This window comes from Xiphophorus hellerii, chromosome 2 (assembly GCF_003331165.1).
Source record: "Xiphophorus hellerii strain 12219 chromosome 2, Xiphophorus_hellerii-4.1, whole genome shotgun sequence".
Taxonomy (NCBI): domain Eukaryota; kingdom Metazoa; phylum Chordata; class Actinopteri; order Cyprinodontiformes; family Poeciliidae; genus Xiphophorus; species Xiphophorus hellerii.
Genome location: NC_045673.1, coordinates 4,669,918 through 4,688,646, shown reverse-complemented (window position 1 = coordinate 4,688,646; position 18,729 = coordinate 4,669,918). Strand labels below are relative to the sequence as shown.

The 18,729-nt window shown below is 38.8% G+C and overlaps 1 protein-coding gene across 1 annotated transcript; it reads right to left on the bottom strand.

Annotated features, from left to right (window-relative positions):
* Positions 1-268: 268 nt before the first annotated feature.
* On the bottom strand, positions 269-17,230 carry LOC116711896 (aminopeptidase Ey-like). Its single transcript, XM_032551508.1, has 23 exons — positions 16,943-17,230; positions 16,413-16,510; positions 14,801-14,917; positions 13,955-14,141; positions 13,747-13,889; positions 12,220-12,356; positions 11,926-12,052; positions 11,677-11,831; positions 11,489-11,602; positions 10,064-10,207; positions 8,937-9,002; positions 8,772-8,837; positions 8,473-8,645; positions 7,154-7,230; positions 6,945-7,075; positions 6,772-6,827; positions 5,062-5,209; positions 4,881-4,972; positions 3,776-3,886; positions 3,223-3,390; positions 2,334-2,474; positions 2,015-2,096; positions 269-855 (listed from the first exon to the last, which is right to left on the bottom strand). The coding sequence occupies exons 1-23, from the start codon at positions 17,080-17,082 to the stop codon at positions 700-702; spliced, it is 2,829 nt and encodes a 942-aa protein (XP_032407399.1). The 5' UTR covers positions 17,083-17,230; the 3' UTR covers positions 269-699.
* Between the last annotated feature and the right edge of the window lie 1,499 nt (positions 17,231-18,729).

The window sequence follows — 18,729 nt, the reverse complement described above, 5'->3', positions numbered from 1 at the left end:
ACTTAACTTTTAAGTAATTTTTCAGCAAGATATGGGAGCTTGTTTTTAAAGTCTGTAATTCCTTAATATTGATGAAAAAGTTCTAGTTCTACTGGTAGATTATTTCACTTATGGGAAAATGATTTATTATTGAAATAATAAATCAATAATTGTTTCTTCTTGTTGTAACGTAACAAGCTGAAACATTTATTAGGGTGTCGGTACTTGTACTGTACCCGATATCTTTACTTTACATGGTTGAATTTGTGTCTTCAGAAAGAAACCAAACAAAGTTATCTGTATTTTATAATTTATATCAACTCCAATAATACAAGTACAGTTACTAAACAATGAAAAACGTTATCATAATTAATTAGTTTTTGACATTTATTTCCATGTGTTGCTTTTCTGATGTCACTGTAAAACAGAAAAGAATAGACTCCAATTCAATTCAGTTAAATCCAGATCATTAACACAGTACTGAAACACTTTTCAAAACAACCACATTCAATTTACTGTATATACAAGAATATATAATATATAAAACTGGTTTTGGCTTTTGCATTGGCTTTGAGAGGAATTATTATTTGTTAAGCCTCCCTTTTTGTTCTCTGTGGACATTTATTCTTTCTTTATGATTCTGATAAACACATGTACACCTTGAGGCTGCTCTTCATCATCACCACCTCCTTCCAGACTCACAGCGCCCAGTAAGCTCTGCTAGTTACCAGTCTGGCTGCTGAACCATTGCAGAACCTCCTGTTTGTTCCTCTGCACCCACTTGATGTTGGCCTGGGTCCGCTCCAAGGCCTGATCCACTGCGAGCGCCGCAGAACCGAATCCTGCATCTTTGTGCTCCTCCTCAAAATCCAGCAACTATCAAAGGAATCACAGGACTTCAGACTTCAACAGGTCAGACTCAAGTTCGGATTATGGTAGAATATGAGATTGTTTGGTAGAATATGAGATTCTTTGGGAGTTTTCACACTCGATAGTTGGGTAGATTCGGTTTGATTTGGGATCAATCAAACATTTTCAGCTGCTGAGGTTCGCTTTCACACTCAAACAAACCAAACCTTTTGAAAAATCTGTTCCCCTATCGCCAAGAACCACTGAAAGAATCAACACCAAACCTCAGTTGAAGACATTGAGTGCAACTTCCTTCTTCATGAAATGTAAACCAAAATGGAGTAGCGTCAGATTTGCAGGATTTCTCTTTTGTCGTTTGTAAAAGGCCACAAACCATTTCTCCTGCTAGCGCTAGAGCTACATGTTTGTTTTAGCTTTATTTACCCAGAATGCCATGTAGTTTGCTTCCTGCTTTTAGAGAGGTTAATCACATATGCATTCAAACTGAACTAGAATTCACATCAACTGAACCGAGACCTAGGTTTTCAGGTGGACTAGAGTTTGTGTTTTTGGTCCGTGTCAGAGTTGGATTGTGCATTCATAACTCTCCAAACGTAACGGACTCTCTAGACAAACAGACTAGAGTTCGATTAAAGCAGAGTAAACAGGGCTGGTGTGAATGCACCTTTAAGGGTTGTGGGTGCCCCACGTTGGGCGCCAATTTGTCAGGAATCAATCAGTGACAAACAAAAATCCAATTACCACAAAACACTCAAAATTTTGCGGACCAAACTGGGAACTTTATTAGCACAATTTGTAATGTGTAACGTTTCTTTGTTTCCTGTTTGATTCGTACAGAAGTACTCTGACACTGTGAAAGACGCTTCTAAATAAAATCTACTATTATTATTATCTGCATATGTTGCACATCTTCATCAAACAAACCCCAGAAATCCCAACTTCTTATATTTGTAGCACATCTTCTAGAGGTTCTTTTGCATTGTTGGACATGAAAACATTTTAGTTAATTCCAGCCAATTCATCTTGTTAAATTCTAACAAAACAACTATATCTATCTTTCTTTTGATAAAACACATTCAGCAATTATTCACCTACCAGGTCAGACTGTGGCTTTGACTGTGGATCAGCTCAAATTATATTTGTTAGCAAAATCAAAATCACACACCTGTTGCAGCTCCTGAGGTGTGGAGAACCTCGCTGTGACGCCACTGATCAGAGAAGCAAAGGAGAAAGAGCCCACACCATACCTGGCAAAAACCCACACAAATTTTTAACAATTAAACATCTCAGATTACTAAAGCGACGTCAGTAGGAGGTTTGTAAGAAGAAGAAATGCTCTGACAAAAGACAGAACGGTTAAAATGGTTAAAAACACGAAACTTGTCGATCAAAAACTTATATACGTCAGCAGGACTAGAAAGGTGAACAATAAATAAACCAATAAATACATAATGCTTAAACAATCAACACCGTTTGACACTCACTCTGTGAACATGTGTTCCCAGTTCTTCGTGACAAATTGCCAGGTGAGATTTTGTCCCGCTCTGTTATTGGCTACGGCGGTGATGACGGCGGTGGCGTCCTGTTTCCGGATCTTTGCCGGGTCCAACGTGAACTCCAGATACCTTCAAGTCAGTTTGAAATGGATGTGGATGAGTTCGTATTCTGTGAAAAAGTAACCGAGGATTTGGATAATCTGTTTTTCACATGTGAAATTGTATCGTGGATCCTCACCAGTTTATCTAAGGTTAACAGATATAAACATCTAAAACTGGAGTTTTTATTAATGACCATAAAATTGACTATGGTACAAATAATGTTTGTTTATTTAAGGGCCTACATTAGCCTCTACCACAGCAGAGACAATTCTTCCTGAGGTTCACATCAGACATTACTATAATGATCCTTTACAAATATTCATAAATAGACATAAAGGTATTTCTGAAAACACAAACAAAATTAAATTAAACACAAAATTCAAATCAACTGCTTCAACAACTTGCAAACATTTCAAAAAGACATGAGAAAATACCTTAGCATAAACTATTTCAACCATATCATATGTTTTCCTACACGGTAAAACCTGCAATTATACGGTAAAATTCTGGCAACCAAAGTTGCCGGTAGATTACTGTAAATCAAAGACGTGTTATTTTTATTATTATTATTTTTTACAATGTTAATTCTATTCTATTCCAATATTAATATAATAATAATAAAAATCACACTAGTTTTTTCATTTTTAATATAATGAATTTTATGGTCCACCAGTAGTTTAAAGTTGCCAGTTTGGACACCAGACTGGTTTCCGTTTGGTTTGAGCTGCTGGACCATCGGAGGCCTGAACCACGAGGCAGTGAAGGCGAGGCTCACCTCTCCAGCAGCTGCGTGTTGTTGCTGCAGGCCAGAGCCAACATGAGTTTATTGGCCTCGCTGGCCACCGTAGCGTCCTGAAGCTGCGACCATGTGAAGTTCCACTCAGCCTCGCCGCCGGCCGCCACGGCGCTGCAGTACACCGCCGAGCGAAGGTTCGGGTGGATGCTGAAGGAAGGAACGAGCTGCAGATTAGTTTCACTTGTTCTGGAACAAACTTCCAGAAAACTGCAAAACAGCTGAAACACTGAGTTTCCTTAAATCCAGACTAAAAACCCTCCAGGTTAGAGCTGATTTTGAATGATAGTAAATGAAACATTGACCAACATTTTGATGTGTAACGATGGAATTTGGAAACATGAAATGTTTACTGACTGTATTTGTGTTTATGATGTAAAGCAATTTGAACTCCTTGTTGCTGAAATATGCCATACAAATAAACTTGATTGGTTAAATGGATGGATGGATGGATGGATGGATGGATGGACGGACGGATCTTATTTTCACACACATTGAAATAAACATGATGAAATGTTGCATAAATCAGACCCACAGGTTGCGTTCAGGGTTGTCCATCCACTGCCGGAACCACATGCGGATCAGGTCCTGGCACTCCGGTAGTCCGGTTCTGCAGGCTGTGCTGAGTGCATTTACCTGATTATACCTGCAGGGGGAGACAAAACCTGTTAGAGCAAGAAGTTCTGTGACCAAAGGGGGCGCTATAACCCATAAAGATGTGGATTTGTGTAAAGAGTAGTTCCGTCTTTATGACAGTTTTAGTGCCACACAAAGAAAATAAAACAATTTTAATTACAAGAATAAAGTCATCATATTTTGAATTTATTCTCATACAACTTTATTCTCATAATATTATTACTTTATTCTTGTATTATTTTGACTTTATTCTCGTAATTTAAATTTTTTTTCTTTATTTTATTTAGTATGGCCCTAATACTCGTATCTTTTAGCCTCAGAATTACATATGGCAATAAAAGTATCTAACGTATGTGGATTTCTCATTTCAAATAACATCCTTGTAAATATTTGCACAGTTGTTTTAATTTCTTATAAATGTTGTTTCATATACACAAATATACAAATCTTTATCACATAATTTTTTTCTAATTTACCTACTTTCTTTCAGTCTGGGCATGCTGTATTCAATAGATTATTTGATCTTACCATACACTTACTTATTCTCGTTTCTGTTTTAATATATGTTTAACCTTAGTTTGAATGTGCAAACTTCCATTTTCCCTTTACTTCCTGAATTTCCCCACATTTGGACAATAAGAACTATTTCTATCTTGTATCTTCTATACTTGTATTCAAAACCTTCTCATCAGAAGATAAACACATCATTTCAGATGTGTAAACCTTTTCTAGAACTCTGTATTCAGTAATGATGATAATTTAGTAAATAATGACATTGCGGATTACTTTGCATGGAACCACTTTTGCTTTTCAGAAAGAGCGCGTTCTGGTTATTAGAAAAAACTAGTGCTGGCTAATGCAGTTTCTGCAACATGTTGCTGATTTTGTTTGAGTGCCATAATCACCACAATCACATTTCTGTACTGAACATGTACAGATTAATGAGAAATAACTGGGTGAAAAGGATCAAATACTGTTGTTTCCACTTATGTGAATAAACTCACTGGTCAGTGTGCTTCTCAGGAACTTTGGTCCAGTTTGACGTTATACTCCTGAAGTACAAGAAGAGTGGAGTCACCTGTTTCCTGATGTATTCCTGATGAATCACAGAAACAGGAAAAGATGGAGGTTTACCTGTTAAAACGCTCATAGCATCCAAACAGCTAACATCTGAGAAGTCTTCACCTGCATGGGCTCATAGACTTCGGTTTGGTCCAGCATGAGGTTGAAGTAGTTCAGGTTGTTGAGTGCAGACTGCCAGGGCATGTACTCGGTTTCCTTGGACAGGTAGGAAGTCGTCCTCAGAGCCAGAGTGGTGGAGAGCAGCTGAGCTCTGCAGAGATACATAATACATCCAAACTGGAGATGACTTGTGTTGCTTTGTCAACATGCTGAATTAGACCAGAATGATCATGAATATCATACAGCTTTTTTGCCTCTCGTTCTTCAGGCTCTTCAACATGGATGTTGAAACCTCCCACAATTATTAAGCAGTCATATTCAATGCGTTTAATCAGGGCCTAAGTGGTACAGATTTTTTTTAGTATTGATTTCTATGTGATCATATTAACAAAAACACACAGTTTTCATTATAAAGTTGTGATTTTTTTTTTTTACAATAATATATATTTGATCATGTAGAAACCATTCGTTATCCACTTCATTCCTAGACCCCATGATGCTTTGCGTGAATTATGGGCGCGACTTCCGCCGCAAACCGGAACCACCATTTGTTTACATCTTAGCAACTCTCTGCCCGGCTTTCGTCAGAAGTTTTAGGCGATAAAATATGTAGGATGTGACAATATTGTGACAGTATTGTTTTACTGCTACTTACAGCTATTGAGGGGTGACATGATGACTTAAAGAAGTGGTTGCAAATAACCTGCGCTAGCATAGTTAGCTACTTCTTTGACTCAGTTGCTTCGGATGCAGATGCGGGTTTTCTTCCGTTGGGTTTTTGTCCACGCAAGTTTCACTTTGGTCTGATTATTAGAGTACAGCCACGGACGGCTTCGTAGTTATCCGAACTGGCAAGTGGCTCTCAAACAGGTTCAGGCAAAAGTAAAAAATTCATTGCTCTTGGGAGCCCCCTGGTGGGCGCGTTAGGTCACAGTTCACCGGTAATGTGAGCTGCCGTGCGATGTAAACAATGTCGCAAAAAAGGACTTATGCTTCAGGGACGGAGAAAAGAAAGAAGGAAATGAGTTGATTGTATTTGTATTTTTTATTTTTTTTGCTTCATGATGTTTAATAACTATAATTAAAACTTCTCAATGTTTGACATTGTCTAAAATGTTTTTATATCAGACTACACGGGTACTGCATTAACATATCAATGAGTTACTCTGAGCTGTGGTTGGGTGTGTTTGCTGCTGAGCATGATACTTTATGTGGCTAAACAAACATTTTTACATCAGTTTGTGGAACTAGTACTTTTCCATCATTATTAATGAATTATTGACTTAAAACAAGCTCCATTATCTTGCAAAAAGTTACTTATAAGTTAGTTTTTTCTTATTTCAGCTGTTACTAAGATATTTGCAGATAGTTACTAATATTTTGTATTTTTGCAGTGGACTTCATATGATGATTTGATCTTTACAAAGTTTTAAGCTGGTAGTTCTATAGGAATCACATTGTTTCAGCATTAACATGATTTTCTGTCAGTCAAGATATGACATCTTTAAAGTTTCCTCAGACTACAAAGGCAACATTTACAGGTATCTGTTCACACAGATCTTAAAGATCACATTTGACATTGGTTTCTTTAAAATGATCTGGTAAACATAAAGGTAAAATGAACCAAGACTTGTTTCCTGATCTGTATTTGTAAACAGAGCAAGTATTTATAATTTGCACTAAAATAAATACAACTGACTTGACTGGTCCTACCTGGCCAGGTTGAACGCATCGTCCACCAGTTGGGCTCTGTTGATCAGTGGGATCACCTAAATCGGGTTACAAAGTCAGTCTGCAGAGGTTGAAATACTTCTGGAGAATACAAAATAAATCTATCAGCTGGCAGATGCTCTGCTAGCTCCATCAGGTAAAGTGTGTTTGGTAACCTGGTGGTCTGTATTGAGCTGAGAAAAGAGCCGCTCCCAGTTCCCCAGGTCGTAGTTCACCCGATAATACCCCGTCACATTGATGTTAGCCAAAACCCAGGAAGGCCCAGTCCTCATGTCCACATTCAGATCTGACAAACACATTTTGAAGACATTTTATTATATTCAGCATACGCTTTCTGCACATTTAATACACTATAATTGCACACCTTTCTTTTCCAAGAGCCACCAAATGTTTTTGGTGGCTCCGTCTTTCATCCAGCGCACAGGGATCATCCACTCGTACCTGAAAAACCCAAAGCTGTTAGAGCTTAGTCTGCAGAGCTGCAGTGGGAAAAGTGTTGCTGATGCACAACTACTGGCAAAAACACAAAATCAACACTGTCTGAAGATGGTACACTGCAAAAACACAAAATCTTACTAAGTGTTTTTGGTCTAGTTTCTACGGTAAATATCCTAGTGCACTGGCAATAAGACAAAACTAACTTACAAGTAATATTTTTTGCAAGATATAGGAGGTTGTTTTTAGTAAATAATTCCTTTATATTGATGAAAAAGTACAAGTTCAACTGGGAGATTTTTTTACTTATAGAAAGACATTTTTCCCATGATATATGTGAAATAATCTGCCAGTGGAACTAGAACGTTTTCATCAACATTAAGAAATTATTTACTTAAAACAAACTCATATGTCTTGCTGAAAAGTTACTTAGTAAGTTAGTTTTGTCTTATTTCAAGTGTACTGAATTATTTGCACCAGAAACTAGACAAAAGTAAGGCATAAGAATTAAATGATTTTGTGATTTTTCAATATAGTACATCTATATGTTGGAATCTTAAAAATGCTGATCAACATTCCATTAATGGAATGAGAAAAATGTGCATTTCCTGCAGAACTCCTCATTACCATCTCCTCTGCTTCTTCAAGCAACATCTGCTGCTTTTTTCTACAAACTCCGATTTAGGTGTTTATTCCAATATTTTTTTATTTTTATATTACCAATTCATCAAAGTCAGTGACTCTTCCGTTTTATCTCACAGAACCTTCATTTCTTTTCTTTAAGTGTCTTTTTCTAGTTTCAGACCATTGTACTTGAAGTTTTCTTTACTGATGATTTAATTTTGCCCTGGTCCAACAAGATGCTTCACTTTACACAGGATTCAAACCATATACTTGTAATTAAATCCCATTTTTTGAGAGTGTTTGAGCTATTTATTCATTTTTATCACTCTAAATTTTGTTAAAATGTATTCTTAGTTTACTTTATATTTTGTGGGTTATTTATGAGGTTTATTTGTAGGTTAATGGTTTCTTATTTTATTCATTTTTATTCTTTGATTTCTCCAACGACTGAATGTTTCATAGAATAGTTGGTTTGACAAGCAATTGCCTCTACAGAGAAATAACAAAAAGAATGAAAATCAATATGTGACCATTTCTTTTGGAAGAACTATAATTTTTTCTTACAATTCATCGCCAATCAGCTTTGCCAGAAGTTGTGTTTTAAATTCTCTCATGTTTGCGTACTTGTATGGCGATTCCACAGTGACATTCGATTCTGGAACCAGCAGGAAGTGATTCTGGGAAACAATGCCTGTGCTTGTGTCTATGGTAACCACCGGGAAGCCCATCTGATGCACCCAGCGGTTCATGATGGCGTCAACTTGACGAGGAAGAGACACGTTGTTGTCTTGCACTGCCTGCAGAAATCAAGTTACTGTGAATAGATTCACAAACTATGTCTAAATGAAGGATGTTAATGCGATCGATCACAGGAAACCTAATACAGATATTGGAGATGTAGAAGTCAGAAGTCCTCATCTCACCATTTGCAGATGTTTCCACAAGTCACTCCCAGTTGTGTTACCATAGGAAAAATGTCTGAGATAACTCTGTGGACAAAGGGGAAAAAGTTGCTTTTGGTCAAATAGTTTTAACCACAATAAGATAAACTAATCTACTGTTTTTGCTTGGAAAGAACAAACTCATACGCTGAGTCCTTGTTTGAAGACCGACTCTGACAGGAAGTCTGACAGCATCCTCAACACCGCGGCTCCCTGAGACACAAACGGAGAAAAGGAATCAGGTCACCTATTCATCAGCTAAAGACTAAAGTTTACCTGACTGTGTTTTGAAGTTGCACTTAAGAAAATGTCTGCCAATAAATTAAAAATGGCATGTTTTTATAATCCGGCTTGTTGAACAATAAAGGAAGAACGATGGACTTGGATCAGGTTCCACAACTAGAGGCACAGAAACCTTGAAGATTAGATAGATAGATAGATAGATAGATAGATAGATAGATAGATAGATAGATAGATAGATAGATAGATAGATAGATAGATAGATAGATAGATAGATAGATAGATAGATAGATAGATAGATAGATAGATAGATAGATAGATAGATAGATAGATAGATCAAAGCATTAGTGGTCTTATGTCAGAATGGTGTTAAGTGTAGGAAGAGGGAACCTAAACATAAAAAAACACCTCAATAAAACATGTTTTTAGGAATATGTTGCATCCTGAAAAACAAAAAGGGGTGACTTTTAACTAAAAAATGTAAGATTATGAACTAAGAAACTAAATGTCCTAGTTTTAGACCCACTGAATCTCAAGAACCAGAACCAAACACAGAGAAGCAGCATTCAGTTTGTGTACCTCAAATCTGGAACAAACTTCCAGAAAACTGCAAAACAGCTGAAACACTGAGTTCCTTTAAATCAAGACTCAAAGCCCATCTGGTCAGAGTTGCTTTTGAAACATAATAAATGAAACGTTGACCAACATATTTGAAATGTATTGATGATTTTAACAGTCGCACTTGACAAAATGCTGAATGTTTTTAGTTTTCACAACTGTTGACTGCATTATGTGTTTGTGATTTTTTTTTAAATATTAGCACAATGTAAAGCACTAAAAACTGAAATGTTGCTGAAATGTGCTAAACACATAAACTGTATTGACTGTCACGAAAAAGTCAAGAAAGATTTCAAATTTTTACAGGTTAGGGGTTTTACCTTGTACGGTTTAATTAACTAGTTAAGGAGTTGACTGTGTTTGAGCAAATTTAAACTGCCATGTTACCGTTTGCTGGTTAGGTTGGCTGTGTGTACCTTGCTGTAGGAAATGGTGTCAAATTGCTCCATGATCTGTCCTGGCAGGTTGATACTGTCTTCCTTAGAAGTCAAAGGATGAGAAGATACCAAGGCGTCGACTGCAAAGACTTTCTGCACGTCGTCCAATACGATCAAATCTTTCTGAATCAAACATAAAGTCACTTAAGGTAGCAGTTAGATAGAGATAACCGGAGTAAATACAAAGAGCAGTTTTCAAATTAGAATTTCATTAATTAAGGGAAACAAACCTGGATCTATGTGTGAAAGATCCATTTATTTATTTCTAATAAATAGAAATGCCTACCTTAGCAACAACAACTGACATCAACATTGCCAGAGGAATTTGGACCATTCTGCTTGGCAGAAATGTTTTTCTTCAGCCAAACTGGAATGTTATTGAATGGTGTGTCATTCAATAACTATCTGTATTGGTATACAGATAGTGTATACCAATACACTATCTGTATTGGATTTAAGTCCAGACTTTGACTAGATGACTCCAAAACTATTTTTTAATCATTCAGAGGCAGCATTGCTACTGTACTTTGGATCATTATTCTGCTACAGAACCAAGGTGTGATCTGGCGAAAGCTCCAGCACCAAAGGCTGGTTGTTCTGCAGGATTTTCTGGTAGAGAGCAGAATTAATGATTCAGTTATAGAAAGTCGTCCAGGCCTTCAGGAAGCAGAACAGCCCAGTAACACCACCTTCAGCGTGTTTGATTGGTTGGTTCTAGATCAGATGGAACTCACCTTCCAAAAAGGTTAACTTTTATCTCTTCAGTCTTAAAAGTATTTTCCCCAAATGTTTTGGTAAATGTGAAATGGGCCTTTGTGTTCTTCTGCTGGTTTTGGACTAAGACAATTTCCCATGCAGCCTTTCAATCTTATTGCTAACTCTTGAACTCTGACCTTAACTGAGTCAAGCTTTAGACATTATTCTGTGTTGTTTTGTGACTTCCTGGTTTAATTATCAGTGTCTTTAGACTGATGTTGTGTCTCCTGGAAAGGCTCAGTAGTGCTTTTTGTTTTCTCCAGTTGTGGTTTATGACTCTCCCTTTGGTTCACTAGTATACCAAATGGTTTCATACTGCTTTCTACAATGATAATTGCCAATTACTTAGTTTTTCTACCATTTTTGGATTTTGTTTTAGGTAATGTGTTGCTTTTTCAGACATTTTAGCTGTCAGAAAGGCTCTGTTTAAATAAATTTTACAGCTCAGGTGATATTCAGGCACTTACTTTGCCCTCTGGTCATCTGGGAAGGTGGTTTTTGGACAGTTATTTTTTTTCCCTTAGTGAATGAAATCATTTGAAAACTTATTTTTGTATTTACTTATGCTAACTTTATCTACCTTCAAGGCAAAAATGGAAAAATATTTTCACATCACTGTATGTCCTGAGCCCCTTACTGTCTCCTTACCACATTCCAGTCTGGTTCTGCATAGTCAGCTCCCAGGTAGGATACGTATGAAGCAAAGCCTTCATTTAGCCAAACCTCATTCCACCAGCGCAGCGTCACCAGGTTACCAAACCACTGCAGCACACCAGGGGAAAGTTTGTTGGCCCACTAATCTGTGAAGTGTTCAGTTTAAAATGGAAAAAAGTTACCATGTGTGCCAGTTCATGAGCAATGATGGTGACTGTGGTTTCTTTATTGCTGTTAGAAGAGGTCTCAGGATCATAGAGGAGGTTGGTTTCTCTATAGGTGACCAGTCCCCAGTTCTCCATCGCCCCAAAATAAAAGTCTGGCAGAGCGATTTGGTCTGTGAATCAGAGTTGAAGGATTCAGGACAACCTTTGGGATTTGTCTGTGTTTAAGGGATGAGTTTTCTGAGCTTCACCATGAAGAACACTCACCTGACTTTCTCAGGGGATACGAGATGTTATAGTAGGACTGGAAAAAGTCCAGTATGGGTCCAGTTACATTGAGAGCGTAGTTCCCCTGTCCCTCCTCGATGGCCTTTTTGCGAGCCCAGATTCGAATCTGCAGACACAAAAGCAAATTTCAGTGAACAATCAGGAAAAACTACAAACATAACAGAATTAACACTGGTTAAAGCTAAACTAAGCAGCGTGAAACCAATGAACAATTTGATTCCCTGACACTCCTTGAGATAGGACTATATGAGACGACAGAATAAAATGTCAAACTTGAATGTTTCCTTGGGTTGTGCTCAGGTGAGCGTAGTCAGACACGATGATGGCCAACAGGTAGGTGGACATTTTTTCGGTGGCTTCAAACGTTGTCTTCAGCAACGTTTCTCCATCAATAGTGATGGTTGTGTTTTCTAAACAGTGGAAACAGTTGAGGTTTAAATTACAAAAGTGGGTGCAAATTACATTGTTATGATGTTGCAATCAAATGTAAAAGAAAAGGTATTATGGATTAGTTTGCACAAACCAGAGCATATATCCGACAGCATCATTACGATCATAATACTTGAACTGAAAATTCCGACTTTAATATTTATGATAAACTGATGGGCGTATCTAGAGGGGACTTCTTGTTGCTTTTATGGGCTGGACCCCACAGAGCCTTAACAATCAATGCTTTAGACCAAACACCCCACTTTAGTGTGCACTGGACCACATCACATTCGAGTGTTGAGCAAAGGAAAGTGATGGAGCAGGAGACGGATATGCTTGTTTAGACAGTATCTACAGTAATTTGGAAACTGCTTTGAAGAAGAAGAATTACTTTATTCATCCCAGCAGGGAAATTATTTCGCAGTTACAGCAAGAATTTTTTATACACAGATTAACACACACACAACAGGAGCTGCGTCTGCAGGCAGCCAGCTGAGCCGGCGCCATTTTTGAAGGAGGACATGCGGCAAAGGTCGTCGAGACCGGGAGTCGAACCTACAACGTCCGCGGGTCTAAGGCCTCCAAATGTGGGGCGTGCTAACCCCCTGCGCCACCACACCACGCCTTGATGATCAAGAAGCTAAGCTACAACTTCTTGGACTAGTTGATCTACATTGCAACCCTCACATATGGTCATGAGGTTTTAGTTACTAGAAACTTAAAAGAGAATCCTCAACAGGATGGAAAGGTTGACATTGGGAGCTGCTCCAAATAGAGCTGCATCACCAAAATGAGCCAACTGAGTTGGGTCTGAAGTGAATTCTTCCTGAAAACTCTCCATTGTTTTTCCTTTGACTGTCCCACTAGGCGGCGATCCTGTGGCAGATGCAGAATTCAGGAAGTTGCACTTGTTGTCTAGAATAAACAGAGTTTTTTTCACTCTGTGGTTTATTAAAGTACTTAATTTATTGTTGTAAAACCTGACTGACGTTAGCAGCAATAAATTAATTCTCAAGGGTCAATAAAAAGGAAGGACAGATGCTTTCTAGCTTTTTATGGCTTGTTCCCGAATCAAATGCAAATTTTTGCTCTCAAGTCCCTGATTCTCACATTTTCCTTTGCTGGGATTTTCTGGTGTGGGTCTCTGACCACAGACAGAAAGTTACTTAAAGGACATTTAAGATTTCTCATCAAGGCTGAAAGAGATTGGTTAAATATAGCATTATAGTTGGTTTGCTCCAGACTGGCTTTTGTAAACTAATACACAGATGTACTCTTTCTAGTCAAGCTCATAACACAATAATATTTTTGTCCTCTGGGAGCCATTTTAGGACTAAAGCTGCAAGTTTGTGCAGTCATACTCTTTCTTACCCATTTCCATGCCGTTGGACAGGGCGATAGTTCCTGTTGGGTGGATGAGGGTTATGTGGAAAACGGCTTTCATGGCCGGCTCATCAAAACAAGGAAATGTTTTCCTGGCATTAGTGGGATGCATCTGGGAGGTTGCAACAATCCTGTGAAGAGTTTCAACTGTTTAAAAAGTCTAACAAAGATACTTAAACAGGGTAGAAAATCTTACTTTGTGACTCCATCTTCTTTATATTCGCTTCGGTAAAATCCAGCCAGATCATCAGCAAGCTCTCCTGTGAACTGGGCATGCAGCTGGTACTTCTGTCCTGGAGTTAATTTACCCATCAACTGGATGACCAGATACTGCGTTTGAAGCTGCAACCAAGTTGACTTGATGTTGGGGACAGATACACCGTCTGGAAAAGACATTTAGAGTGAGAAGAAAGCTGTGAAATATGTTTAAAGTAACGATCCGACAGCTGGAAGAACCACCTTTAGGGCAAAAAGCATCAGTAGTTGTTTTCTGTCTCACTTTATTGGTCTCTGACATTAATTTAGAGGTACTTTGTCCTACTTTACTTTCTAAGACTGACGTTAGCAATAGCAGACTGTTGTGTAAGGGGGTTTGTCATCTTCAGTGTATATGTGAGAAATTTGCTCCAGCAAGATCCAACATGTCGTCACCAGACACCAGACATCTGTTTTGGGCTTTGCACTCTGAAGTTCCTACAGCAGCATTTCTATCCAGTCAGATTGAAACCCAACCATTACAACAAAACTGTAATGATTTTTTTTTTTAAATTTCAGTATTTAGATAGAAAAGTTTCTCAAAAGGTTTTTGTAGCACTAGTGGCCTTTATTTTGCAGAATTCAGACAGGAAGTGTTTGGGAATTGAACCCCTGGAAACCCCAGCCTTGGTGGATGGGGCACACACTTGTATTGGCATTTCACTATTTGATTGTTATTCTTTTAAAGAGCCTTGACATCACATTTATTGTTGTAAATCAGCATGTTATGGACAAACTGAATTGAGCTTATCGAGAGAAACGTGTTTTTCATGAATGTTTTCTGTACCTTCAGAGGTCAGGTTGACGAAATGTTCATCTTTCATCTCTGTATAGTTTAGCTTGTTAGAGTGAATCAGAATCAGATCTGTTGCTTCCAGACATTCAAATTGAACGGCGGACCAACCTGAGAAAATGGAGACATGCAAGGTCAACAACGTTTAAACTGATCCTACCAACACAATAGACAGGACAACATCCAAACATTTTTCTGTATTTGATCTGCTGATCACCTGTTGAATCTAATCAAGAAACAATTTGTCAGTTAGCTGGTGCATGACTGTAGGATTATGGAAATGTCTAATAGCAGGTCTGATAAGGCTATGTACCCTCTAGGTTATTTAAGATGGGCTGTGAGTAAGTGAAAACAATCTTGTTTTAAAAGTCAAATTTCTTTCAGCAGCACATACGCACACAAAGCTAGGATATTAAGTGTCAGGGTCTGCATTAATGAGGTTTCCCCTCTAAGCCTACCCCATTGGACAGGACAGGTGGTGATCAGGTGACAATTCTCCCTCTTTCTTTCCCCAAGTGTCTGACAGATATGGCCTTATGCTTGGTGGCATGATCGCAAAATAGACAATTGACCCAAGCTAGCCTGGTACCTGGCAGACATCTGGGTCACCCTATGCATGGCAATGGTTGCAATTAGCAAAGTGGCGTCAATGATGGTAGGAGTTCATCCTGTAATCAGTAGGTAGCCGTTTCGAGCTCCTGCTCTGTCCATGTCTTTCGTTGTGTCCTTAGGCAAGACAAAACGCTTCACCCACATTGCCTGCTGGTGGTGGTCAGAAGGACTGATGGCCCGGCATGGATACAATATTGAGTAGCTTCAATCCCACAGCTTGCCACCGTCAGTGAATGTGAATTGGTGCTTATATGGGAGTAACTGATTTCATTGTGAAGCATCTTTGGGTGTACAGAAAAGCTCAATATATACCTGATGTCATTTCATTTCATCATTTGCGTCCACATGATGATTATTAATAACCTAACACCACAGGGAGACCATACCTCCCTCTCACAGCCCTCTGCATTACTCTATCATTGCCTGCAGGGTCTTAAAGTCCTGAAGGAGCACAAGGGAATCTTGAGATGGCACTCCGCCCAGCACATCATCTAGATCAGTGTACTTAAACTCCAGTCCTTTAAGGGCTGGCTTCCTGTAACTTTTGGTTATCTACCCGAAGAGCTTGACTGCATTCTAGTGACGTAGTTTCGTCATTTAATCAAGGGTGTAGCAGAGGAGACAGATCTAAAAGTTGTGAGACTCAGGCCCTTGACGATTGCAGTTTGAGACCACTGCTCTAGAGACTCCAGGAGGGCTGAGTATTCTCATTGTTTGTTTATCACATAAAATATATACCATCTGTCTGGTGCCTTCCTCTCTCTGGGACACTCAAATTTCTGAGTGGATCCATGGCCTCTTGGGGAGATGAGCAGGCTGTGGAGGGGATTCCAGCTATGTCTGGGTGGCCCAGCCTCACATGACAGGCCAGGCTCCTATCCTTGCAGTAAGGAGGCATTTCATGCTCCTAGAGCCAGATTATGACTCCAGGAGCCAGCATTCATAGCCTCCCACCCTCGCCTGGGATTCGGCTCACATTGCAACTTTTACTCACCAGTGAAAATGTAGAGGTTGGAGTTTGGGTTGGGCTTGAGTCGAGGCCGCAGAGTGATGTTGTAAAACTCAGGGACTAAATATCCAGGAAGACGATCCCTGAAGCGAGAAGCATAAAAAATGAAGTAAAAAGACATTGAGTGTGATGGTAGAGCTGCAACCTAAATGCAGATCAGATTAAAGTTTTCATTTTGTCTTTGTTGGTAAAACTTCTCCAGATTTTGAATGAATTTCTTTGAAGTGTTTGTTGCCACTCTCAGACCTTCAGCTCTGCTTCCTGGATGTATTGCTGTTATAATTTGTGAAAAAAGGAAGCATTCTACTTTTCATTATTGTAATTCAGATGCATTTTTCTGAATCTGCACAAAATCAAATACGAGTCAGCTGACAGGTTTTGTTGATGCCCAGGTAACGTTTCCTTGAAAGAAGAGAAACTCTCATGTTGCTTTGTGATGTGACTCTGGATATCCAGCAACCTCTGCGTCTTTCGTCCAAACATCCTGTTGTGTCATAGTGTCGTTGATATCGTACCTGTCCCAAGGAGCTGTGACGTCACCTCCTCTCCCTCCTGTGATAGCGATAGTCCACAACGTAACAATGGTTGCCACAGAAACCAGGGCCAAGACGATGCAGAGAACATACAGCCAGCTGACTTTGCATCTTTCCCCCATGGTGCTCCGATCTGCTAATGCAGATTAAAGCACAGCTTCAAGCTCAACCCCTGCTTTGCTGCAGACGCCTAACAAACCTGAGCTTGTCTGGTTAAATGAGTCCATGCAGGAATGAAAAACAGAAGTGCCTGTCAGCAGTTTAGCTCCCCCTCTCCTCCTCCACAAGGAGCTGTCACTCTTGAGGAATGAATGGATTATATATTAGGTCAGGGTAGCTTTGGTGGGAACTATGCATGCTGATAATCACTGATAAACTACTCAGAAAGTTAGTGTATGATGTTCCTCCAGTCGTAAAACTCTGCATTTCTGCCAAGAGTTCACACACGTGAACACTTGTGATGCAGTTATTTTATTGTCTTTTTGTGGGAGCAAATTGGTCAAACACACTGAAAAAAATAACTTTGGATGAACATAAAAAAATTATGGAAAGGATTTCCACCTGATTACTTTGCTTTATTTCAGCACCATGTGATTCTGTTACTCCTATTTAAAGCAAATGTGTTAGGTCAACTTAATTTATTAAGGTTATTCCAATGTTATTCCAATGTAAAGCAATTGTGTTGGCTTAACTGATGTTATTATGGTTATTCTAATTTAAATAAAATGAGTTGGCTCAATTTAATTTATTACAGTTGATTCAACTCGTTTACTATATTATAGTTGGACCCAATGTAATTTAAAAGAGCCAGCCCAACTAATTTGCAATGTTTTGGACCAAATAATTTACTTTACTTGATTAAAATTAATGCAAATTTAGAAAATTGCATTAGTTGAAACCAACTTTTTAATTTTTTTCCTTTTTTTTCTCCGAAGAGTTTTTGCGGCGCTAGTGGCTCGTATTTTTTTGCAACAGTAGGCAGACAGGAAAGAGGGCAAGGAGAGGGGGGAGGACATGCGGCAAAGGTCGCCGGGAGTCGAACCAGCGACGTCTGCTTCGAGGACTAAGGCCTCCAAGCGTGGGGCGTGCTAACCCCCTGCTTCACCACAGCACCGAGAAACTAACTTATGTTACAGTGGTACCTTCACACTACTTAATGAAGTCGATCCAACTCATGAAAGTTAAGTTAGCTCAACAAACATGCTTCATGCTGAAAGAAAGCATTAATCATGTGGAAATCCTTTCCATGATTTAATTACATTAATTCAAAGACATTTTTTTAAGTTACATTACATTAAGTGTTTTAAGACAGGACTGGGTAGAAAGAAAACTCAACAATTAGAAAAGGTACAACAGAACTGTATTTTCAAAACCCAGCCACCTTACTGTATTTTAATGCCGTAGCTTTTACAGAAATTTGTTACAGTGCAGTTCGTAAATGCCAATAGTGCCCTGCAGAGAAAAACAAATATCTATAGTTTAATGTGTAACTAAAACTGCTTTGAAGTTTTCCCAGGCAAAACAGTTATGTCGCGTGATCGTCCATAATCTCATGTGATCCCCTGATCTCGCTACACCCTCCTCTGAGGGAGATCAATCTGACTAAATTGAATCACGTTGTCTCAACTTGAATACATTTTATTCAAGTTGAGACAAGAAACAATTGTCTCGTGTGATATCCCGTGATTTCCCATGCTCTCGCGTGAACATGCGTGATGTCCCGTGATCTCGCTCGTCGTCTTCAGCACAAGATCAGACTGACTATAATG

What these genes read in the sequence shown, in the direction of transcription:
- LOC116711896 (XM_032551508.1), bottom strand. Translation starts at nt 17,082, where the DNA reads ATGGGGGAAAGATGCAAAGTCAGCTGGCTGTATGTTCTCTGCATCGTC. An exon ending in CAGAACCAGACTGGAATGTG is followed by an intron (nt 10,208 to 11,488) that starts GTAAGGAGACAG and finishes TGTTTGATTCAG; the next exon opens with AAAGATTTGATCGTATTGGA. An exon ending in AAGTCTATGAGCCCATGCAG is followed by an intron (nt 4,973 to 5,061) that starts GTGAAGACTTCT and finishes GTGATTCATCAG; the next exon opens with GAATACATCAGGAAACAGGT.